The sequence below is a fragment of the Xenopus tropicalis genome, chromosome 4, assembly GCF_000004195.4.
Source record: "Xenopus tropicalis strain Nigerian chromosome 4, UCB_Xtro_10.0, whole genome shotgun sequence".
Lineage (NCBI taxonomy): Eukaryota > Metazoa > Chordata > Amphibia > Anura > Pipidae > Xenopus > Xenopus tropicalis.
The window spans coordinates 131,090,674-131,117,195 of NC_030680.2; the positions used below are offsets into that span (position 1 = coordinate 131,090,674).

At 42.5% G+C, this 26,522-nt stretch overlaps 1 protein-coding gene across 2 annotated transcripts; it reads left to right on the forward strand.

The window, feature by feature from the left end:
* Positions 1-355: 355 nt before the first annotated feature.
* lmcd1 (LIM and cysteine-rich domains 1) lies at positions 356-25,543 on the forward strand. Of its 2 annotated transcripts, NM_001102853.1 has the most exon segments (7): positions 385-464; positions 15,908-15,996; positions 19,257-19,512; positions 20,575-20,867; positions 20,869-20,883; positions 21,990-22,205; positions 23,257-24,056. In NM_001102853.1, coding segments are annotated over 6 exon segments (807 nt in total). In that variant the 5' UTR covers positions 385-437; the 3' UTR covers positions 22,117-22,205; positions 23,257-24,056.
* Positions 25,544-26,522: the final 979 nt, after the last annotated feature.

Below are 26,522 nucleotides of genomic sequence, written 5' to 3' on the forward strand. Positions count from 1 at the left end.
TAGCCACGTGCCAGATACATTGTTTCCTGCCCAGGTAGCTGGGGATAAAAATACCAGAGGGGTACCCAAAGGCGCCTGTCGTCCAATTCCTTTAAAGGAAGAAGTGTGAGTGGTCCAGGAAGCAGTGCAGCCCTTGGGTCCAGCTGATGGAGGCAGACAGGGTGAATCAGGCATTCCTGGGCTTATGCTCTCAGCCTCGCTGGCTGGCTCAGCTCACTTACAAAGCCTGGGTGTTCCCTGGTTAACTGAAGAAAAACATGCAGCCCCAGGCCCAATTGGTTGTAAAGTTTCTCACTGGCCAGGGATTGGTTGGCAGTCTCTTACAGGGAGTTGCAGCTTGCAGTTAAAGACTCATGAATCAGACTGTCTCTTGCTCAGTTGTGAATTGGAGTAGCACTAGGTAGGCAAGCTAGCTCCAGGCGCAGACTCTCTGGGAGATGGAGCTCAGTTCTGGCATCCAGAAGGTGAGTACTGACACACTATTTGTATTGATTCATGTTCTCCCCTCCTGTACAACCAACTCAGAGGCTCCGCTATTGGCTGCAATTGCTCGTTTAGCTTTGGGATATGAAATAACTTATGTGAACAAGTAAAGGCTTGGCAAGAAGAATTATTGTCACCTTTTAGAGAAAAATCATGTTTGTTACTGGAAATGCTCAACCTGTGACCTGTCAGATGTTGGAGAATAACAAATGAAAATGTCAAAAGTTTAGGGGATGCTGGGAGTTGTAGTTTGTCGATACAATATGTAAACAGCATACCTGTCCACCATTATTGTGCTCCTCTTGAATTGCAAAGATACAAATACATTACTGGCAGGATAAATTAGGCAAGGTATTCTAGGGGCTCCATTAGTCCAATGGCTGGCGGAGCACCCACAACAGGGGGGGCCTAAAGTTGCAGAGAACCATGTCGGGGTCCAGACTAATGAACAGTTGTAGTATATGTATGCAACACAGGTCACCTTCTCTAAGTTTGCAAAACTGAGGGAGGGTCCTTTAAAGGATTTGTTGTGGGGACCAATAACATCTATTCATGTACTAGGCAGATACAAATGCAGCTGAAAAGTTTACTAGCCCCATTAGAGTGGTTCTTTCATCCTTGTTGAACTGCAGGGAGGGTAAAAAAAAAACACAAATAAGTTGCAACATTTGTGCCGGGTCTAGTAACCCATAACAACCATTCAGCAGGTAGCTTTGCAACGTTTACAGAATTAGCCCAAATAAATGGTATTGGAAACCTGCAGAGTACCCTGCCCAGAATAGCTTCCACTTCTGGTTCTGATACATGTAGAAGATAATGGGAGACTGTAACAGGCCATAGAGAAAAGTGCTCTACGCAGGGAGAGAAGGGGTGCTATTCCTGTTCATTCGCAAATGTACAAAAACATTTAAAATATATTCTTTTTTTATTTGAACCTAGCGGTGAATACATCCATAATAACACTTTATTGGCTGGCTATTAGCATAAAAGCCTTTTAAGACAGTACCTCCCGGGGGCAATTTGTCAGTTGAAATGATGCATTAACAGAAGCCACTATCTAATGTAATACTCTGCATATTATGTACAGGCGGCACCTTTGCGCTCTATTTATATTGGCCTAGAATTCCACTTAGAATCACTTACTTTCAAATGAGTTATTAATAACAGCAATTCAAACAAAAGAGGTCTAAATGCAGATTGTAGCATCGGTAAGAGAAATATCTGGTGGAATATGTCCCTGCCTTGAAATCCATGCATTTTGTTCAATTAGCTCATTGTAATATCCTCCTTCAGATATACAATGGCAAAGCAAGAGCTGGACAGGAAGTAGAATGTGCAAAGGAAAGTCTATTCTCCACATATATATATATATTTGCAGAATAGACTTTATATACAACAGAAAGTATATTCATCCCTATAAAAAATAAGTTACCTTCCCTATATCTCTTCTATTACACATTGAGAGTTGTGTATTACAGCTATGGCACATGTTATCCAGAATGCTTGGGACCAGGGGTTTTCCAGATAAGGGGTCTTTCCATAATGTGGATCTCCATACCTTAAGTCTACTAAAAAATAATTTAAATGTAAATGAAATCCAGTAGGATTGCTTTGTCTCCTATAAGGATTAATTATAACTAAGGTTTGAGTACAAGGAACGGTTTTATTACTAAAGAAAAACAAACATTTCACCATTTGTCATAGATTTTGGAGGCTGCTGGACCAACATGGCTGCCCCCACTCATATAAATAAACACAAAATACAGATTGCCAAGGCTTCCGATTCAGAATAACATATGCCGATGTGTTTCAATAAACATTTCTTAAACCTCCTATAAACAGGGCATGCGTTCCCTTGGAATGACATTCTGCAAGTATATAGATTTCTGTAGCATCCTCGATGAAACATGTGGCCACCAGGTTGCACAATGCAAAACAGTGACGTGCCCCATAATTCCCTCAGCTCCATTATTGTGATCGCTGTGTATATCTAGCGCTTTGTATTAAATCCCTTTGTTTTACATTCATGTCTTTTCCACTCTCACGAACATGTTAAATATGCAGACAAACAGGATCGGCAGGGTATCTGCCTGTGCTTTATGCCCATTAGCGGAGGCCATGAGTAACCACACCCGGAATGGCTAATTACTCACAGCAATCTCAGCTTTCTCATTCCGAACCTATGGGCTTCAGTGCAGAAAAGTGGGGCCCCTGCTTGGGAAAAGGCTGATAAAAGCAGCAGGGGAATATTGCTGTGTGACCATTATTGAGTGTTTGGAATCAAGAATGTCCAACCTGTGGTTGATGGACACAACAATAACTGGAGGGTCCCAAGTTGGAAAGTCCTTACCCTACCTTTATATTTTTCCCACCAGAAAAGACCCCACTTTCCCTGAAGTCTCTTATTTAATACCCTGAGTTCTCTAGTAAAGTAAGCCTTCTACAGAGCCACAGATCCCAGCACCCTAGAAGTGTTGGTGGCACCAGGCCCAAGACTGGCAATCTGTGGTTCTGGCAAATGCCAGAGGGGCTGCTGTAAGATGCCATAGAAACTTACTAGTGGGCTGGTGGGGGCTGTGTACCTAGAATGCCAGGGCCTATTTTGACTTCCAGTCCAGACCTGGGTGGCACCCACAGCTCCTACACCTACAGCCTGGAGGTGTCATACAGCAACAGCTAGAGAGCCACAGGGTTGCTGCTGTACAGTTTAACTGCAGCAAGTTACAACAGGCTGGGTATATATCATTCACAAGTAGCAAACTTTTCCAAACTAGTTGTCACTTGATTAACATTAACTTGCAGTCAGCAATAAGTAGGCAGACGTAGGGAGTCATATACACAGGGGTCAAGGTGAATGTGAAATCAGTTCTAGCACTGTGTGTGGTGAAAAGGTTTTAGGGGGTCATGATAAAAGTAGCAAAGTGTTCTCACAGTCTTGTAACCAATAGCAACCAGTCAGGCATTTGCTTTTAAACAGATGACCAGTAAATGCAACCTGCTCATTGATCGCAACGGGCTACCAGAGCTGGTGTAGACTTTTCACTTTCATTTTATCCATCAAATGTAGGGGCTGTGCCTAAAGTGGGATACAGTATGCAACCCCAGAATAATGGGGAGCCACAAACAGGTGCCATTGTGTGTTGCTACTACAATCCAGCCGCAGATATTGTTTTGGTGGAGTGGAATATCTGCCTGTTAAACAATGGCAATCTGTGGGTTCTGGCAAATGGCAGAGGGACTGCTGTAAGATGCCATAGACAGTCACTATTTATTGGGCTGGTGGGGGGGCTGTTTGGGCCTCTGTGTACTTGAAATGCCAGGGCCTATATAAATTCCAGTCCGGACCTGCAGTCTGCCCATCACCGATCATCTATTTGCATTGAAAGTCCTGTGTGACTTATTCCATGTGACAGCAGTCAGTCAATTTAGAAATATTAGGCAGGTAATTATTCAGAAGCTTGCATTGTGAACCACATATTAGAATAAAATTGGTTATGCTTTCATTCCTCCTCTGAAGATTTGCACAAATAAGGGGAGGTTACCATACTGCTTGCCTGACATAACACACAAATAGCAATAACAACATCTTCACATAAGCAGACAGAGCCCAAAACAAGTATCCATGCTCAATTTACAAATGTTCCCAAGAGAAGCAAATAGAAAAAGAACAGGCACACAATAAACTGCTTTCTTATTCCCTTTACATAAATATATATATACAATATAGTAGTGGTTCAAAAGAAGCAGTTTGATTCCCACTGTACCATGTCTGTCTCCGAGGGGATAGAAAACCTTGCAAGATTCCTGCTTTTCCATAATCACCAGAGTGCAGGTAAAATAATCCCGACCCATTCATCATACAAAGTAATGGCTGCTGTCAGGAAAGGGCAGACCTGCAGCAGTGTGTGAGTTGGTCCACCCCGCAGTGTTATTGTCATGCAATTGGATCCAGATGCTGAATCTAAACCTTACCTTTTTTTCTCCCTCGTTATAATGACTAATAGAGGTCTTATTATAGAAAGTGCTGCGGGGCCCTATTTATTAAGTAGCCCTGATTTATCAGGCATTCTCCTGAAGACACGTGCAGCTACAAAACAGATCTCGGCTGCTGGGAAAGTGAACTTTATAATGGACCTTCTTATTACTGGTACTGCCCCATCGTGCTTTGTTATACTGCTCTAAAATAGTGTAGGAGGTACTATAGCCCCGAGAGTTGTAGAAAGTGTGGGGCCTATATCTATATTAAAAGTATGTAATTCAGCTAACATTTAGCTATTTTGATCTACATCTACCATTGAACCCTGCACTCATCCATGGACAGCTCATCCTACCTCAGAGCTTTCACTTTAACTTAACTTCATACTACCAAGGGTTCAGGAAGGTATTGGCTCCACAGGGGCCATAATAGACATGTGTAGGACTCAGCTCATCCACAGCTTGGATGAAACCAGTACCTTTCCCACAAACTACTATCTCAACAAATGTCTCTTGTTCAATCTCTGCCCTCTATTGGTCTCTTCTTCTTCCTTCCCACATCTTCATGCCCTCTTCACATCCACCCACTTCTGTCCATGACTTCCATGCCTTCCCAACTCATTGACATAGCCTACAAATAACACAGCCATTTTTCTATACTGACTAGGAATTAAAGTTTCAGGTTGACTGTTAATCTTTAGGGGACTGGACAAATGAAACCAATTGCAACTAATCCCAACAGTGAAACAGTGGTGAGACTGGGACTTGAATTTTTCTAGGAATCATGTTAAATGCAATGCACTCAGTAGGTCACCCAAGAAGTGTCATTTGTTAACTAAGAGGGTAATGCATATTAAGGTCACTTTATTGGCTCTCAGAAGTGACTAGCTTGCTCCCATAGACAATTCCCCCATATGTAATAAGAGGCACTACATTTTCACAGTAGCAGTAACCTTTAGCAACCAATAAGATGTTTTCTATTAAACAGGTGACCAGTAAACTCTACCTGCTATGGGTTACTGTACCTGGGCAAACTTAGTACCTTTTATTACATAACCCCCTATGTTTGTTGCAAGATGATGTTGTACTAAATACCAACCACATAGCTCTTAGCCAGGCATCTATGGAAGTAGTGCCCCCACTTATATGTAGCTACATATCATGCCCCAATACACATAGCCTTACAGCAATTGTGCCATAGGGAGTTATATAGCCAGGATACTGGAGGAACCCAGGCAACAAAGAAAGGCATCATCAGCAAGTGGCAGCAAGTTATATTATGTTGTAACAAACAGGCAGAAATACAGAACAAAATAAGGAGGGGCTATGTCTGGGTCACAATAAAAAATGGGAAATACAGAAATACCAGCAAAGAAGCTGTGGGGGTATCTAGTTTCAGTTGAATCCAAAAATACCGAGATGACTTTGTAATTGCAGTCTGCGTCTAAACTCAACATCCTTACATTTTCTACTTTCTGGTTTCACTCAGAGTTGAACCTCTCTATAGTCAGACATCACACCAAGCTGTCTTCCCTATTAGTCTGACTATGCTCAGAGCTGGTCCGCTGAGGAACTGAGTTTATCCACAGTTTGACCAGACTGGGCAGTTACATCTTGCAGACAGGTGGGTCTCAGTCGAGGGGTGTAATTACAGAGTATGCAGACTGACCACTAATGGGGGGGGGGGGGCAGGAGTGAAGGGCTCCTGACTCATATCATATTTAGGGTGGAGGGTGGCCCTAAAAACATTTAGCTTTGGGGGCTAGGTAATGACTTGCTATACCTCCGACTCCCACAATGTAACCTTGTGGAAAGCATTTATTCCTTACATTCCTAGGTTTTCTTTGAGGCTTATTCCCAGGGGCAGTATATACCACATGTACTACTTCCAATAAGAAATTTAATTTACTATAACTCATACCTAATATCCATTTATTCTATTAGAAAGGGTGGGCCATTATATTGGCAGATGTATGCGTTCAAGTCATCTTTATTTACCTAAGATGGAAGAGGAGAGAGCGGTTTGTGGACGTTTGGCAAGGCGCTATTATTTTAAACTGTAGCACATGTTGACTTCAAATGTCAAGGGGAATGAAGTGAAAATTGAACAAAATCTAAGAGTCCAGATGATACTTTCATGGAATTGAGTTCATGCAGAGAGAGAGCTGACCTATGCACATTGTTTGGCTCTTTGGGAGCACCGCCCTAGTGCTGTGTCTGAAATGCTCGACTGTCTCTGTCCAAAGGCCAAAACCTCAGTTGGTACTGAAAAACGATGAGATATGAGCTGCATTTAAAGCAACCAGAACAAGATTAGCTTACAAGGAATACTTGTGCTTATGTACAGCGCATTCTGGATTCTCCAGTTGGAATCTTGTAAGCTTATTTCTGTAGTGAGCCCTCCTTAATGTTGTGTTTGAAGGCTACTAAACACGTAAATGTTCCTGGTAAATTGCGCTATTGAGTATAGTTTCATGCATATACTTAGGAGCACATTTACTAATGCACGAACTGGCCGAATGCGTCCGAATGCGTTTTTTTCGTAATGATTGGTATTTTGCGATTTTTTCGGAAATTGTCGTGACTTTTTCGTAGCCATTACGAATGTTTCCCAAAATGTCGCGACTTTTTCGTAGCGCTACGACTTGTGTGAAGAGTCGCGACTTTTTCACAGCTTTCGCGCCGAGTACAAAAGTTTCAGATTCATTCAAGCTTCAGTATGGTGACTTTTCTTGGGCCGGGTTGGAGCTGCAGAGTGCCATTGAGCCCTATGGGAGACTTTCCTTGGGCCAGGTTGGAACTGCAGAGTGCCATTGAGCCCTATGGGAGACTTTCCTTGGGCCGGGTTGGAGCTGCAGAGTGCCATTGAGCCCTATGGGAGACTTTCCTTGGGCCAGGTTGGAACTGCAGAGTGCCATTGAGTCCTATGGGAGACTTTCCTTGGGCCAGGTTGGAGCTGCAGGGTGCCATTGAGCCCTATGGGAGACTTTCCTTGGGCCAGGTTGGAGCTGCAGGGTGCCATTGAGCCCTATGGGAGACTTTCCTTGGGCCAGGTTGGAGCTGCAGAGTGCCATTGAGCCCTATGGGAGACTTTCCTTGGGCCGGGTTGGAGCTGCAGAGTGCCATTGAGCCGTATGGGAGACTTTCCTTGGGCCGGGTTGGAGCTGCAGATTGCCATTGAGCCCTATGGGAGACTTTCCTTGGGCCGGGTTGGAGCTGCAGAGTGCCATTGAGTCCTATGGGAGACTTTCCTTGGGCCGGGTTGGAGCTGCAGAGTGCCATTGAGCCCTATGGGAGACTTTCCTTGGGCCAGGTTGGAGCTGCAGAGTGCCATTGAGCCCTATGGGAGACTTTCCTTGGGCCAGGTTGGAGCTGCAGAGTGCCATTGAGCCCTATGGGAGACTTTCCTTGGGCCAGGTTGGAGCTGCAGAGTGCCATTGAGCCCTATGGGAGACTTTCCTTGGGCCAGGTTGGAGCTGCAGAGTGCCATTGAGTCCTATGGGAGGCTTCCAAAATCATGCTAAGTCTGAAAGTTTCGCCCGCCGCTTACGAGCGCTCAATACGAAAAAGTTGCGACAAGATACGAGCAAATCGTAATGGCTACGAAAAAGTCGCGGCAATTTACGAAAAGTCGTAACGGCGACGAAAAAATCGCAAAAAATGCTAAAAAGGCTCAAAATGTTCGTTTTCCAATCTGAATTTTTCTAATTCGGATTCAAATTCGTGTCTTAGTAAATCAGCCCCTTAGTGTCATGAAATCACCCTATACTGGGGCAGATATGAGCAAGTTAGGAAGCTTTTGTTTGCAAACCCCAAACCATTCATGCTGCCTCTCAAGCAAAGAATAATGAAGATCTGAGCAGTTGAGCACCATTATTTTCTATGTGGTATCAGAGCTCAGCAGCAGCTCAAGAGAAAATTCCATGTGTTCACAAACAACCCCCCCCCAACCCATGCAGTGGTTGTCAAACCTTTTAGATCAAGCTCCTCTCAAGGTCCATCCTTTGGTGAAATGAATACAGGTATAGGAGAATATTGGCATATCAGTTGCTTTGCCAATGTTGCCATATGCTCTCATAGAGACCTGAAAGTCACGCTTGAAGGCCAGTGAGATTTGGGGTGAATTTATAAACTGTATTTTCAGGTGTATCTAGAAAAGCAAATGACCATTTGCCTGTTCACCCCCTTCTTCTCCAGGCTGAGCCCAACTGCAACTGCTCCAAGATTTCCAGTGGGGCCAGTCCCACAGTTTGGGAGCCAATGCCCCAGTGTCTTAAGTGGGGAACAGCACACATAATAGCAATGGATTTATGACTGATTTTAATCTGGTTGAGTTTCTACGTGTGGCACAACAGACTTAAGATTCCCATACACCTGCCTGATCGAGATCTGGCTGATTTCAGGCCACACATCGGTCGGGCAGGCCCCTCGGTAGTCCCCATACACGGGCCGATTAGCTGCCGAATCGGTCGTGTAAATTCAGACTGCAAGAAACTTTATATGAGGTCAGAGGGAAGCAGCTGCCTATGTCCGTGACACATAGTTGGCTTTGATCTTTAAAGCTATTGTTTATTTTTGAAGGGCCTTCAGCTGTGTCAGATGGGGCTGAGCTATCAGCACTAAGCTGTTGTTGTGTATGATAAGGGTGCTGATATACTGGGCAGCCCTCACTCAGCATAAAATCAACACATTTAGGGAGAAGACCAAGGACTCCCTTCTATGACTATTTCTGTAGCCGATCACCCTCTTTTAAATAGAGGCCAGACTCTACCCATCTCCCTGCCCGCCCCAAATGACATCACTGCTTGTCCCCCAACCAAAAGGTTGGAATTTACAACAAGATATGGTGGCAACCAATCCCAAAATGAACGTTTATAGGTGTCTATTGGGCTGTTCATACCATGAGGGAAAGTTCCAGGCCTGGTAGGAAAAAAAACGATATTTGCAACTTTTAAAGATACAGAAGTCAAAATTAGACTTGCATAGATGTTTCAGTCTGGTAACCAAACTTGCCATAGGCACTAGAGCAATGTTAATTGTTTGTTGTGGCTTCTGCTGTTTACATTATCGTTGAAACAGCTTAGGGTGCCTGAAAAAATATATAGGCTGTAATATTATGTAACATTTAAAGAATTATCAACATATACATTTCTCAGTAATTAGGAATCCAGTTGGTACAAATTTTTAGAAAAGTTGAATTTTAATTCACTTGTATTTTGGTATAAACATTGGTTATTTTAGATACTTTGTTATTTCATGTCATTCTTTATTGGGGGAGTTGTTTTGCTGCTCTACAACTTTGAATTTCAACTATTATATGGTTTCTAGGGTCTCATTCACCTTAGCAACCGGTCAGTGGTTTGAATGACAAGATGAAAAAGGGAGGACCCAGGCAGATAGTTCAATGATGCAAATCTGCCATCTTGTAGCATTTTCAGGTGGGAGATAGGTAAAATAGAAAGACAAATAGCTCTAAAGTAACAAAATCCCTGAAGATCCATTGTAGATCTCAGAATATCACATCCTTCAAAATACTAAGGGGCACATTTACTAACCCACGAACGGTCCGAATGCGTCCGATTGCGTTTTTTTCGTAATGATCGGTAATTTTGCGAGTTTTTCGGCGTCTTTACGATTTTTGCGTAAAAACGCGAGTTTTTCGGCGTCTTTACGATTTTTGCGTAAAAACGCGAGTTTTCGTAGCCATTACGAAAGTTGCGCAAAGTCGCAATTTTTTCGTAGCGTTAAAACTTGCGCGAAACGTCGCGCCTTTGAAGTTTTAACGCTACGAAAAAGGCGCGACGTTTCGCGCAAGTTTTAACGCTACGAAAAAATCGCGACTTTGCGCAACTTTCGGAATGGCTACGAAAAACTCGCGTTTTTACGCAAAAATCGTAAAGACGCCGAAAAAAACGCAAAAAATACGAAAAAGTCGCAAAATGTTCGTTTCCAATCGGAATTTTTCCAATTCGGATTTGAAATCGTGTCTTAGTAAATCAGCCCCTAAAAGTTAATTTTCAGGTGACCTGCAGATATAAATCATAGGCTCCCATAAAGTCTGTTTTGCACAGCCACCAATATGCTGTGTTTTTATTTATGCCCAGACTAAAATAGATATATATATTCACCATTGATAATTCTCATAAGGATTAGGCATCTTGTTGTCATCTGACATACAGAGATATCTAGGCAAATACATTAGGGCCGCAGGGTTGGACGTGCCCACTTGGCTACTGGAAAAAAAACCACGGGGCCCCGACCCTGTTGGGCTCTGCCACCTGCCCACATCCCACTCCACCCCCAGCCGCTCCTGCTCTGCTGCTTACTTGCTGTGAAAACACAAAGATGGACCTTTGGAACACACAGCATTACCCAGAGGGCCCTGTGTAAGCCAGTCTGACTCTGCAGGGCCAGATCTAGGACTAGGCAGAGTAGGCATGGCCTAGGGGGCACTAGAGAGGTATGGTGGAGCGATGGCAGGTGTAAAACAATAGAGTAATGGGGAGGGTAAGTGATGGCAGTGGTGACAGCACCAGGGAGATTTGTGGGTGCAGGAGGGGACCGGGGACCAGGGGCAGCAGCAAAACAAGTAATGAGGGAAAAGTGATGGCAGGGGAAACAGCACAAGGGAGATTTACAAGGTACAGGAGAGCCGGCAGGGGGAGAGCTAGAGATGCTCCAGGCAGAGTAGTATTGCCTTCAGCAGCAGAACTTTCTGGCTCAGTTCCGAATGGCGCTGTAACGACATGAGAAGGAAGGGACATACTATAATGCTGTTTAGTTGTTCGGTGCCAGAAAAACCTTAATGTTTCCAGCTCCAGCTGCAAGAAAGAAGAATACTGAGCCAGCATTCCGTTGATTAGGTGGGATTCCCTTTAGAGGGTTCTCTTGTATTTACAGGGGTTCTGACCCAGTAAGACTGGAAAAAAATGTGATTAATATTGCTGGACTACAGCTCCTAGCCTGTTTTATCCCCCTCCATTCCTTCAACTTGTGGTTCAGCGAAATGTGAGTAAAGTTAAGCAACAATTAGGCAGATGTCTTTCATTTGATCCAAAAACGTATTCAACATAATGGATCCATCCTCCGGAAACCCATTATCCAGAAAGTTCCAAATTACGGGAAGGCCATTTCCAATACTCCATTTTAAGCAAATAATTCTAATAAAAATTTCCTTTTTCTCCATAATAATAAAACAGTACCTTGTACTTGATCCCAACTAAGATATTAATAATGAATCCTTATTGGAGGCAAAACAATCCAATTGAGTTTATTTAATGTTTAAATGATTTTTTAGTAGACTTAAAGGAGAATGCAAGTCAAAATGTAAAAAGCATACTGCCCAATAGTCCTCCTATTGTTTAGTAAAAACGCCACACTTTTGGCTCACCTAATCAAATATTTACTCAGTCACACTTACTTCACATTTTCTAGAACAGGCAGCCATCTCTAAAAAGGTATTCTCCCTTCCTTTCCCTCCTTGCTTCATACTGCACATGTGTTTCATTCCCACCCCCCCTCCCCTCTGCCAGATCCGCTTCTGATTGGCTGGTGGGCATGTGTAGCTCAGAACAGGAGACAGGATCAAGTTACACACATGCTCAGAGAATAGGAAGGCTGCCGCTGGCACCTACAGGAAGGGGAGAGAGATTTCCGTGATGTCACTGTAGGTTTCACACTGATGTAGGCTGCCAGCACCATATCTCAGAGAAGCAAGCAGGGATCTGGGAATTTAGATATGCAGTAAGTACTTAAAAAGAATGCCTTTAGATTTACTTTTAATTTATTGTAGGGATCCATAGGGTTAACTAGTCCCTATGGCTTTAAACCCTGCAGCTTCCTGGTTTTGTGCTGTTACTGGGCAAAGACCCATGTATCAGTTTTGAGTTCATATGTGTGATTATTGGTTAACAGGGAGACCACTCCCTTGGCACTCTGATATAGTGCTTAGCAGGGGGTGGGTCTGTCTCTTTGGCTGCCTGTGTTCTGAGAGAGGGGAGCATTGAGCCTGGAGGGAGAAGACTAGGCCTCCAGTAAAGCCATGTGCCCCAGAGTGTGGTCAGCCACTCTGGTGAAGTCGGGGACAGGGACCCCGTGAATGAGGCCCAGTTAGATAGCAAGTTTTGTGGAGCACTGTCTAGGAAAGTGAGATAGTGAGGGAAGAGAGCACGAGCAGTTTGGCTCAGAGGAAAGTAGCTGTGGGAGTACCCTTCCAGACAGGCACTGTTGCCTTAGTGTAGGGCCACGGTTTAGACCTAGGAGGCAGGTAGTTTGAACCCTGATCCAAAGTTGCCGTGGGGCCTGAGGAGTGTGGTATCCAGCTGACTGTTCCACAGAGTGAGCAACTGAACCGGTGGCACTGATCCTGCCCGGGCTCAAGGGGAGTTGGGAGGAGCGGGTGTGCACCCTCTCTGTGCTGTCCTCAGAGACTGCTATGCTAACTGATGTGTGAGTATATTGCATAACCCTGCAAGTTGCTTGTTGCTGAAAATAAACCAGTTCTACTGTTAAACTGCAAGAACCTTCTGGCGCCCATTTGTTATTCTGCACTGCACACAGCTACAGTGGGTTGTAGTTGCACTACACCATAGCTCCGTTTGGTTACTTCCACATAGCGAAGGCCCATCCTGAAGGACTGAGTCACGTGTACCCCATGCTCAAGGCCTATCTAGCCGTGCTGTTGGCTTGTTACAGCCAAGAAAGGGTTACATTATATTAACCTTTCATTGTCCTTTAAGGTATGGAGATCCAAATTACGTAAAGATCCCTTATCCCAGGTCCCATACCTGTACTGTGCTATTCTTGCAGTGGCTTCCTCCAATTTCCATCTAGTGGGCCAGTTATTCACTGTAGTACATGTTGGGGTTCAGATTATAATGAAACCATCCAACGAGGCCAGTGGAGCACTTTGGGGGGGTCATAAAAATATCTTGAAGTGCCACACGTGGCCCAGGGGCCTCCAACTGCACAGCCCTACTCTATAGCACAGAGTACAAAGTATTCTAACTCCAAAACCCAGGCAAAGCCTGAGCTGTGCAATAAATGACATTTATTCAGGCTGAGATTTCTATTTAAAAAGGGGAAAGAAGGAGAGGGAAGAGCAGCCATGCCTGATAGTCTCCGGTTGTCACAAGGGCCTGACTTGTTCTGCCAAAGCCTATTTTCGTCTGGTGTCATAGAAATGACAGGCGGAAGGAATGTGTGATAGAACATATCTCAGCTGTAGGCTGAACCCTCTGGGAGGCCTAATTGTGCCTTTCCACCAACAGTCTGTACTCAAGTGAACTCCCACAGGGCAGGAATATCTTCCATACAACACAATGAATTCCCAGCATGGCACCTCAGTGCCAATGGGAGACAGGTGAGGCGGATTAGCACATGTCTATGCCACGCTGTGGGCACGTGGTAACTGTTCACAGTTTTAAAATAGACTGGCGATGACTTAAGTCCTTCCAGAAAAAAAGTTTATTTAGTATGCAGGATTCTTAGCTGGTTTTATTCACATTTATTACTGTTTTTGGGGAAAAGTAAAGACCAGTGGCCTTCTTAAAAAATGGATTCATGACCGTGAGTTGCTTATAGTATTATAATATAGTGTAGTATTGTGATATATATATATAGATTGGTATTCATTTTTTATTGTTTGTGGTTTTTTTTAAATTATTTTACTTTCAGCAGTTTTTTAGCAGTTATCTGGTTGCTAGGGTTGAAATTACTTTAGAAACCAGGGAGTTGTTAGGTGCTGAATATCCAAACTGGAAAGTTGCTGAACAAAACCTAAGTAATTCAAAAGCCACAAATAGTAAAAAATCAAGACCAATTGCAAATTGTCTCAGAATATTACTTTCTATGTCATACTAAAGTTCATTTTAATGTGAACAACCCCCATAATATGTCAGTTGTACCCACAAACATTCAGATCTGCATTTTATTCCAGTCGCACTCTGTTGCTACTTTTGCATTTTTATGCGTTTCCCACAAATTCAAAATATCTCAAAATAGAGAAAGGGAAAAAAAACTTCAAATAAATCTCTGCCAGGCTCAATCAGCAGATAATTAAACCCAAACCCTCGGCTTCCCAACGCCTACTCTGCACTACAGGTACCAGATCTGCTGCAGGACTGTTCTCCTCAGCTTTCAGGCTGGATCTTTCTATTGCTGATTACACAGTAGAAGTGGCTCTCAAACTGTCATTAAATCATAACAGGCGGCAGTCTAACAATGTCTGATAAGCTATTCAGTGTGTAACAAAAGCATTTTTTAAATAAAAATGACATTTTACAGGTAGCAGTGCATTAAAGGAACAGTAACATCAAAACATTAAAGTGTTTTAAATTAATTAAAATATAATGTGCTGTTGCTCTGCAAAAAACTGGTGTTTTTGCTACAGAAAAGCTACTATATAAATAAGCTGCTGTGTAGCCATGGGGGCAGCCATTCAAGCTGGAAAAAAGGAGAAAAGGCACAGGTTACATAGCAGATAACTAGTAGATAAGCCCCATATAATGGGGGTTTATCTGTTATCTGCTATGTAACCTGTGCCTTTTCTCCTTTGAATGGCTGCCCCCATGGCTACACAGCAGCTTACTTATATAAACTATAGTAGTCTTTCTGAGGCAAACACACCAGTTGTAGCAATGCAGGGCAACAGTACATTATATTGTAATTACTTTTATACACTTTCATTTTTTGGTGTTACTGTTCCTTTAACCAGGACAGACTTGGGGTAGAGTAGAAAGGGCATTGGTCCCAGTACCGGGGTTCCAGTTTGAAAAGCAAAATGGTAGATAATGTCTAGACGTACATATACTATGCAGGAATGGACAATGGGCAGCCTGGTGGCACGGTGGTTGGACCCAAAACAGTGTATGTTCTCTTGTATTCTAAATAAAATTGGCCTTATTGTGTGTGAATGTGTTAGGGACCTCGGATTGCATGCTCCTGGAGCACATACTGAAGTTAATGGGGTACAATCTCTGTTAAACTCTACAAAAATATGTTAGCACTATATAAATAAAGAATAATCATTTTTCCAGTATGTAGATTAGGGGTGTTCAACCAGCTTTGTTTGTCGGATGTCGGATGGTGTATTGTATTTTTGTCTCTTTAGACTGGGCTTCTCTACTGTTCTGCATTGCAATGGGGCCCATACTTTTCTGGCCCTTTCTCCCCTCCTACATGGCAAAAAGTAAAGACCTACAGCACATGGCACCCAAGGATTTACAAAGTTACTAGTCAAGCTACAGGCAGTTCTGCTGAAGAGTCTTAAGCCACAGGTCCCTAGTCTGCTCACTAACTAGCCAATGACTATAGGCTCCTGTGAGCAAGAATAAAGCATGTGTTCCTGTACATCATTATGACCACACGTTAGGCTTCAGCCTTTCAGCTATTTGGTGGTTCATGTAGTTCAATACCAGCAATTTTAAGCTGTGTGTCCCTTGTCTTCCAGATGTCGGTTGGACAACACCCAGCAGGAAAAGGTGCTCCCTGTAAGAAGTGCAAAGGAAGCTGCTCGGGGTTCCAGCCCCACTCCTGGAGGTAAGGTGTAGGCACAAAGGGATTACGGTATTTAGCAATTTTCAAGTTTGTGAATTTGAGTTTGTTTTTCTAAGTCAAAAATGTCAAACTCTCACTTATTTATTAACAAAGAAAAAGTTGTTCAAATAAAAAACTCAAATACCTCAAAATTTTCGAGTTTACAAACTCAAAACACTGGAAAAATATGAAAATATTGCCTTTGAAAATCTAGTTTGACTTTGCATTGGACAACTCCCATTGACTTGAATTGACTATAGAAAGAGGAAAAGCTTTTGTGTGATGTAGGTCTGTGGTGTTTATAAACCTGATTGGTTATATCATAAACCACATATTTATAATAAGTTGGATTATATTTATTTCAGTTTTTTTGCACTTTTTGCTCTTCATTTTGGACTCTGCAACACCATGAAAGTAATGTAAAGGTGAGCCACCCCTTCAATTGAAAGTTCTGCTAAACCGAAAGGAGCGCTACAAAAATGTAGCTGACCAAATGTAATTACAGAAGCAAGCTAACAAAGAATAATAGCAAGAATAATTTCCTGAAAAACAATCTAAGAATGTGCTGAAAGATGACAAATTAATGGAGCAATCCATTTTCTACTTCAGCGGGTTTCCTTCTGCATTATTAATGATGGCGCTCGGTGGCAATGCTGGAACCAAAGTCTAGCGCGGGAGAATATAAATACTCCTGATGTGAATCTGCACAGCATATGGATTCAGCGTATCAATCATACGGTGCAATAATGAAGCAATTTATGGACCATATCCAACGCATAAGTAACAGTGGAAAGCAGGAAAATATATTGACTTGTTATCTGTCCCTGTCTTTTAATCTGTAGGTTTCCTGAGCCAGCTGTCTGGGTACCATAATGCTCCGATGAGCACGGACCCAATGCAAATGATAAACCTACAGACATAAAATTTAATGAGCAACAGAAGAATCAGGGCTGAGAAGTCTTTAAACATAACTAATTGTAGCACACAAACCACTCAATACATTTCAAGGGGTTCAATGAGGGCCGCAGGGGGGATTTATAGGCAATGTCAGCCAGAGCGTGTGACCTGAGCCGGGTTATTTGGGATAAGTGTAAAAGCTCGGAATTCGAGCTTGAGCCTAAAGGCTTAGACAATCTAAGCCAGGGAACATCTCTCTGCTCATCACACACTGGCACATACCAAGAGCAGCAGAGTTGATGGCTCCTGTTGGAATCTTTGGAGATGAACAAAAGGTCATAATTTATATTTATTCTGTTCCATCTAAAGCTTCTGTAATCCCTGTCCCACACCCAAAGAATATGACCTAAATGAAGTCATTAGCGATATTGATATTGTGTTTGTTGTAATGAGTGGATTTACTTGGCACCACCGAATATCAAAGAGACCTGGTTGTTCGTTAGTATTGGATCCATGACAGTAAACCTGTAATCATATACAAGCTGATAGTTCCATGTTTTACTTTATCCTAATCTTTAGGACATAAAAAGACATAAAAAGACCAACTATAGATCAAAGCGCAGAATATAACAGAACCTATTTGGGGTCCTACTTGCTCACAATAGCACTTTGTGACATGTCACAGTGTACCTTCTTCAACTATAATAATTCCATACCTGCAGGCGATGTAGATTAAGGGAGGCTTAGCCAACTGCTCTTCATTCATATATAGGTTCTCCAATGGAAAGCTTTCTACTGCTAACCTCCGCAAAATAAAAAATCACCCTCCTCTGTGTGTAGGGACACTCTAAATGATATGGGGATTAGATGAATAAAAGATGCAAAACATGCAGCCTTGGATTAAGGGTTGGGTGCATAGTTGGCCACAGGGACATAAAGCTGTAGGTGGTGTCCTCCCGTGATTCCTTAACTGAGAGTTAAAACCTCTCTATCTATTTTCAGGCCCTACACACACAGATATTATCATAGGATACTTTGGTATAATATTCAGACCGTGGGTGGGCCAACAATTTTCTTAAAATGGCGATCGGTTGTTTATTCGTTCTGACAGGTTAGAACATTTCTGTCGGATACCGGTAATATCTTTACATGTATCACCTATCTGACGATAGTCATGGTGACCTATGACATATAAACAATATGCACCCACAGAGGAACTTTATGTACGTTTGTCAAGGTTTTACGCTTTAAAAGTCATTGCTTTCTCCAACAAGAACACTTTCTCTTCTTCTTCTTTTCCTGAAGTGCTGTTGCCATTACTATTGCAAGTGCTGCTCTGAATTTGGCATTTGTACAGGGTCGGACTGGGGGGTGCAGGGCCCACCGGGGCTCCTGCCCCAGGGGCCCTGGAGGTGCCCCCGCCGTCCGCGTCCCCTAACCCCCCAAGGGGCCCCCTAACCCCCTGCAGAGTCCCCCACCCGATGTCCTCCCCTAGTGCGCATAAATTTAGTGCGTCAGGGGAAGAACAGTCAGGCAGGGGGAGAGCCGGCAAGGGTCAGGTCTGGGCTGCCGGGGCCCACCGGGCTTTTTCCCAGTGTCCCGGCAGCCCAGTCCGACCCTGTATTCGTATGTACCGCATTCATTTTAAAGCAGAAAACAAAATCTGTTTTCCAAAATAGGAACTGACAAGAAACTGAACATCATTCCCAGGATGAACGGTTCCATACGTCATCACTATGGCCATCACATGACCAGCTTAAAGGGGTTGTTCAACTTTGAATTAGCTTTCAGTAGCATGTAGACACTGATATTCTTAGATAATTTGCAGTTGAGCTTCATTTTTAGTTTTTTTTTTAGGTTTTTAGATTTGCGTTCATCTGCTCTCCAGTTTGAAATTTTAACAGCTGTCTGGTTGCTAGGGTCTGGTTTATCTTAGCAACCAGGCAGTGGTTTGAATGAGAGACTGAAATATGAATAGGAGAGGGAATAACACAATTGTATGATCACAGAGCAATATGTTTTGGCTGATGGGGTCAGTGACTATTTGAAAGCTGGAAATATGTACAAAGTAGATGTGGAAGGCAAATCATTTGAAAACTATAAAAAATAAATAATGAAGACCAATTGCAAAGTTGCTAGGAATAGGACAAGCTATGACTAACTAAAAGTCAATGTAAAGCTGCATGAGGAATGTGAATAAGATCTCATAAGGCTTTCACTGCAGCTTTGGGAGAATAAAAGTTAAAATGTTCTTGAAAGGAATTCATTAAAAGCCTTTCTGTGGCAGAAAGAAGCAGTAAGGATTTCTTGCCAACGACCTCGGTTAATGCTACAGAATTAGACTCTAACACACTTTTTCATTGCAGAAAACAATGTGGGAGCTGCCAGTGCCCCCGTGAAGAGCATTCTTTGCCCTCTGACTTGGAAGAGGACTGCCGGATAGGACAGCTGCTTTCAGACTCGCACTACTCGGGGCTCACCGCACGGATGAAAGGGGTAGAAGGGTCCCGTGTGTACAAAAGGAACCGTATGATCATCACCAACCCCATCACATCTGGGAAGGATCCCACCTTCCTCACTGTCACCTATGAGTGGGCTCCCCCAGGACTCAACCAGAAACTGGTATAGAAAACTTTCTGAACACACCTTTCTATGTACAAAGTACTATATATATTTACATAACTGGGCAAAAAGTTACATAGTTATATTGCATGAACAGCCTGTGTCGCTGCATGGATGCTCCCATAGGTGACCCAAAGCTGTAGATGTCAGATACTGTTTAGCCTAAATGCTAATTTTCTGTTAATGGCACCCTCTTAACACTAAATTCCTAATACACATGTAATATATAGAACACACTGTTAATAAAGCATACAAGTAACATTGTAAAGGTTTTGACTCCCCTTTTTTTAGATTCTTGACCATAGATTGGTGCCAATGCAGAGCTTATTCTGTCCTAGTAAGTAGGCTGTCTATCCTGGCATTTAGGGTTCTTCTTTCTTCTTCTTCCATTATCTTATTTTAGCTTGTTTCCCTGGGTTCCTTTGGGAAGGAACACCAGTAGGGTTCAGGCCATCCTCTCAAGCTGTGGAACTGAGCCAAAGTCCTTTCCATGGTAGTTAAGATGATGTTTAACCTGCCTCTTTTCTGGCTTTTTGGCATAGAAATTTACTTGCCAAGCGATTAACTTGAAAGGGAACTCCGGCTTCTGAACCAAAATTTGTTAAAGAGCCCCACAGAAACCCCCAATGTACCTATCACTGTAATCTGTTCCTTCAAAAAGTATGAATAAATACCATTTTTATATGCTGAAATCCAGCTTCATCATTTTTAATCCTGGCAGGGGAGGAGGGACTAAAACACTTATGTTACAAATTGTAACAACTTTTCCACAGCTTACAGACAGCATGCAGGAACTACATAACCCACAATGCATTGCACTGTGATGTTCCTTTCCTTATTGACATCATGTTTGCAGGGAATTGTGGGATTGGGAGGATGCAGGCTGAAGGCAGGCTGAGGACAGGAGACTACTGTTACATTTTATTTGAGTCACAAAGTAGTCAGCCAGTTCAGCAGGAGAACAGGGGGGGCCTGGCTGGGGAACTGTTCCAAACCATATTATTATATTAAAATCATGAAATGATTAAAAATGAATAGCATGAATAGTATCTCTTATTGCAGGCCATGCAGTACATGGAGCTAATTCCTAAGAATATGCAGCCGGTCGCTGGCACAGAGGGGGCACATTATCGCCGCGTGCAGCTCCTGAGACAGTTACCCCCCTACGACCATAACCCAGATCTTTGCCAAGGGCTATCGGAACGTGAGCGAACTGCAATGGAAGACTTTGTGAAGAGGTACAAGGAGCAGGCGCTGGGAGTTGCTGAAGTGGCTCTGCCTTGTAGTGCAAAGCAACAGACGGAGAAAAATGGCAGCAAAAGTAAAGAGACAAATGGAACAGCGAAGGAAGCCTTTGAGAAGACTGAGTATGTGAGTAAATATGGTGCCAATATAAAAGAGATTTGGGGTCCGACAGTAATATTCCATGACTATTTGCAGTTGGTCTCCCTTTTTTGATATATTAAAAAACATTTTGTTGTAGCTTTCCATTTTGGTACCATTATATAACTGAAAAATAACAAGGGCCGTCGACCCTGGCAACCAAGCTGCAATTTTAATTTTTGATCTGAGTCCTGGGTTTGAGTCCCACTATTGCACTGCTTACAGTTTGAATGTCCTTGTAGTGCCCCAATTTTTCTCCAACAACCCAAAACATATTGGTAAATTAAATTGGCTCCTTGTGACATTGATTGTAATGTGTGAATATTTGTGGCACACAAATTGTCAGCTCCTCTGAGATAGGGGGTTGTTAAGTGCTGCTTGGTCTCAAACTGTCTCACTATCACTATTCACATATTGCTCCACTCTGAAGGTGGATTTTCCCTTTAAACAGCAGTTTTAAGTAGAATAGGGCTATCTTTTACCAGTGTTCATTTGCAGTGCCCCTGCCCTGCATCGGGCGCTATTGTAGCTCATTGGCTGGCAGGAAGGTGCATGGAGAAACCTGATTAATAAAAAGCATGGAGCAAAGAGTGCGAGCTGGATCCAACTGCAGTTCTTCATATATATACAGGTATAGGACCCGATATCCAGAATGCTTGGGGCTGAGAGTATTCCAGATAAGGGGTCTTTCTGTAATTTGGATCTCCATACCTTAAGTCTACTAAAAAAAAACAATACAATATTAATTAAACCCAACAGAATTGTTTTGCATCCAATAAGGATTAATTATATCTTAGTTGGGATCAATTACAAGGTACTGTTTTATTACTACAGAGAAAAAGGGAATCCGATTTAAAATTCTGAATTATTTGATTAAAATGGAGTCTATGGGAGAAGGGCTTTCCGCATAAGGGATCCCATACCTGTACATTTATAACAGTACATTAATGCTAAAGATAAAAAGCACAAAATGTGGCCCCTGTAGAGTTGCAATGGGCTGGGAGGCCCTTCCGATGTGCGGCTGTAATGATGAATACATTCCATCGACAGTTTGACAGATAAGTATGAAAGCCTTTTCCTTTCTTCTCCTGTAGTTCTGCGAGATGTGCCAGCAGCCCCTATCAAGAGATGCCCCTGCCGTCTATGCTGAACGCGCTGGCTTTGACAAGCAGTGGCACCCTGCCTGCTTCATGTGCTGCCAATGCAGGGAGCCCCTGGTGAACCTGATCTATTTCTGGAGGAACAACTCTCTGTGGTGCGGACGTCACTATTGTGAGAGCGAGAGGCCACGGTGTGCGGGATGTGACCAGGTAAGCGCTGCAAAATAGAGATGTCTCCTGAGTTAGGGATTTCAGCCTTTCCTACTTTTATATCTTTTATATATCTCTGTAGCAGTTCCAACTGTTTGCCAAAATGCTCATCTGTACACTGCTTGGCGGACCAGAGTACAGGTTTTTGTATCTGTCAGGGGGAAAAGTATTTGCCTGATTCTTTTACATTACCTATGAGATCCCACCTCTATGAGGGGGCGGCCATATTTGTGCAGCAGTAGGCCATTAGCATTAGAAGCTATAACTGTCAGGCTGGGAAGGGACAGTCAGGTTGGCAAAACAGTCAGGTTTAGGGACTTCAATAACAATTACTTACAAAAGCTGCCCTATCAGCGCCAAACAGTCAACCTGACCCATAGGTAATGTTTTATGTACATTAATATTTTGAAGAGTAGATTTTTAGTGTCAGTATCAATTTAAGGTTCTCTTAAGGGGAACTCCACCGCTTGCAAAGTAAACACAATTTCAAGTAACTCTGCAATATACATCAACTATTCAGCCTTTTTATGATTTTTAATGTAATAATATGGTTTGGAACAGTTCCCTAAGCCCCGCCCCCTGTTCTCCTACTGATCTGGCTGACTACTTTGAGACTCAGATAAAATATAACAGTAGTCGTCTGTCCTCAGCCTGCCTTCAGCCTGCATCCTCCCAATCCCACAATTCCCTGCACAATAAGAAAAGGAACATCACAGTGCAATGCATTGTGGGTTATGCAGTTCCTGCATGCTGTCTGTAAGCTGTGGAGAAGTTGTTACCAATTGTAACCTTGATGTTTTAGTCCCTCCTTCCCTGCCAGGATTTAAAATGATGCAAAAAAAAGAACTGTTTTGCAGATAGTTTTCAGCATATAAAATTGGTATTGATGTATAGCTTTTGAATGAACAGATTACAGTGATAGGTACATTGGGGGTTTCTGTGTTGTGCGGCCTCTTTAACAAATGTTTAATCCCCGCAGCTTTGAGTTCCAAGATGAATACATAAGATGACAAGTTGCATTTAATAACGAGTTATTTCTTTGATTCTGCAGATGATCTTCTCAGAGGATTACGAGCAGGTAGACAGCGGTTTCTGGCACCGGCACCATTTTTCTTGTACTGATTGTGATCAGACACTCTCTGGAAAGCCCTATGTGTTAGACAAAGCTCAGCCCCTGTGTGACCTGTGCAGCCAGTCCAGAGGAGCACACTGACCAAAGATCATGGAGGATTCCAATCGAAGTTCCTGGGTTCTGGCATATGGATTCATCTCTAGCATATTATCATTTATGTACAAAGTGCCCAGTATCTAAGTCTTCCAAGTCTTGAGACAGACTTAACTCTTTCTAATCATCTTGTTCTGCCATGACTAGTTAACCATGAGAGTTAACTCAACTGTGGTGCATTATTAGGCTTTTGCTAGGGTATCAGCGGCATAAGGAATGGGCAATTACCACTGAGCTACTAATGTTAGTAAAGATTTCATGAAAGCCATTTTCAACCAGTGGTATGCATTAGTGGGGTATTGTAGCCCAGTAACTGCCCCTTATTTTATTGATTACTGGAATACTAACATATATTTATTTTTGTATGTTTTTTTATGTGAAATATTTTTACAATGTTTTAGCTTCCGCTGCATATTTCTGACTTGTTACATACTTATGTACAGCATCTCTAACAACCCTAACATCCAAAATGACGAGAATTCATTCTACCCTACGTTACACCAAGTGTCTCAGTACAATTCTGGCCTTTTCTGTAATGTTATTCAATAACATATTGATAAAGAATAGGTAAATAGTAAATGTATTTTAGTACATTGCCTTAATAGTAAAGATTATTCAGCAATTTACCTCTCTATGAGAAATGAGAAAAACCCTATGAGCTTGCGTCCAAGTGCCCATTGGCTCATCATGATCAAGACCTTGTTGACCACAGTTCAAGTTGACTAGTGTAGTAAAGCAGCTGACCTACATTTCCTATAATCACCACCCAATACCCTATAACACTGCATGCGTTTTTAAAACTGGACCTTATGTCCAATTACTTAATTGTGTGCTCCCAACAAAACCACCATCAGAAACTGATTTAGGACACAGTACAAATTGTACATTATGGATTCCGCTTGACTTAATGGACAGTTATAAGCATCTTTGCCCCAAGGGAGGCTGGGCAGGGAAAACAAAACTGATAGGCACGAACTGGGGAAATGGAATGGGAAAGTGTAGAAAGGGGTGGAAAAATGGAAGGAGAGCCACAAATGGGATGGAGATGAGCAAATAGAGATGAGCAAATCTGTCCTATTTTGCTTTACCAAATAATTTGGCAAAAAAACGGCAAAAATGTACAAAACACATTAAACTCAATGGTCATTTTCCATGGCAACTTTTATATACCACGCAACTTTTTTGTTGTATCGCTCATCACTAGTAAGGAGCTCAGAAATATAGAAGTTGAGGCAGAAGGCAGAGGATCAGTGATTTCTCCACCAGTGTATTAACACCAGAGAAGGAAAAGTCACATGTGACATTAGCTTAAGATTTAACAGTTAGGGAAATAGGTGAGATAATAGATGAGGGGCGTAAATACATAAAACCAAAAGAAATATAAAATGGTTAAGGAGATGTAATATAATAGGAGAGATAAAGAAATCACATAAGAAGGAATAACATTCAAAATTGAGAAGGAAAGAAAATAGCAAATGAAGAGAGGACAAGCCTAGTTATTGGAGCCTGTATTGAAGTTTGTGGTCGGGCCCCTGTTAGTTTGACTCGGCCCATTAATAACAAATTTGGCGTTCTCTTGTGTCTGATCTGTGTCCCTTTGAGCCATTTGAATTATTCTAGGTTGGCCTTCAAACCAATTAAATTGCTTGTAATATGGACAGTTCTTCAGAAAAGATATCCATGGAACAGCTTTTCCTTGCAAGAGCGTCACATCAGTTGGTGCCAATCCATTTGAAGAGCCGAAAGGCTTCTGTTTTCTCTGCAAGCTGACACTTCACTTTTATTTTTTCATTAATGATCTTTTAGACATGAATCACCCAGGATACGACAACACAGCATCAATTTGCTCAGTGCAAAGGAAGAGAAGTATTTGCTCTGAACACAGCAAGCCTTGGAAATGTGTTAGCTCTGGGACTGGTGATTTCATTGACGACCCTTAAATCCTATATATCTATCCGGACAAACAACAACAAAAAAAATCAAATTGGCTCAGAAAGGTGCTTGTTTTCTTTTCTCTCTTATATGAAAAATCGATTTTGTGAGATTAATTTAACTGACAAGACATTGGATAAAATGATGCTTCAATAAAAATACTTTATTGTTTTGACCGGTATTATTGTCAAAGAAACTCATCAGAAACAGGGTTGTCTTCAACTGGGGACCCAGGGTAAAAATATTTTTGAAGCTCCATTATTTATATAAAGTAGAAGCTTCCAATCTATTGTATGACCCGTGTCTTGACCATGCCCACACTTGACAGGCAATGATAGCAGCAGGCCTATAACAGGCCTGTTAGAATTCTTGTTTAAAGTGGTTTTCCACCCAAAAAAATTCTAAGAAAATTTCTGAGAAACATTATGTAGGAGATGTAAGTAGTCAACCATCCCCCTAAGTGTACCTATGCCCTAGGGGATGGATGTGCTTCCATAGAGCCAGGGGTAGTGACTTAGGTCCTGGTGCCTGGGAGGAAGCACACATGACTCTGCCTCTGAGGACTTCACTCAGTGTAGGGGTGGCTGCTGCTGGAGATTTTGAGGTAGGAGGCCTCAGTTAGAAGCTTAAGCCTTAAAATAACCAAGGATTTGGTGACCAAGGGGTGATGATTGTAGCTCTTGTTCCCTGAAAGGAAGCACACATTTTTCTGTCTCTAAGGGCTTCATTCTGTCGAGGGGGTGGATCTTGCTGGGAAGCTTGGGGTAGGAGACCTCAATAAGAAGATGAAGCCCTAAACCAAGGTTTTGGAGACTCCTAGGACTTCACTGTGTAGAAGGATGCTGCTGGGAAGTCTAAGTAGGAGGCCTCAGCAAGAAGATAAAGTCCTGAGATAAGCAAGGCTGTGGTGAAGTTGAGGATAGTATCTTCTGTAACAGAATATTCTAGGAATGTTAGATAACTGAAGACATTATAGGGTGTGGTGGTTCCCCAAGTGACACTGTACAAGTTGTGAGGACTCAAGTGACTAGGGGATGTTAGTGTAATCTCTTTGGTGCACTGGGAGCAGACACCTGGGGTGTAAGTAATACTCATTGTGAACCCCATGTATGATTTCATACTTTGCCGATTTGTGTTACAAAGAAAGTAGATTAGTTTTT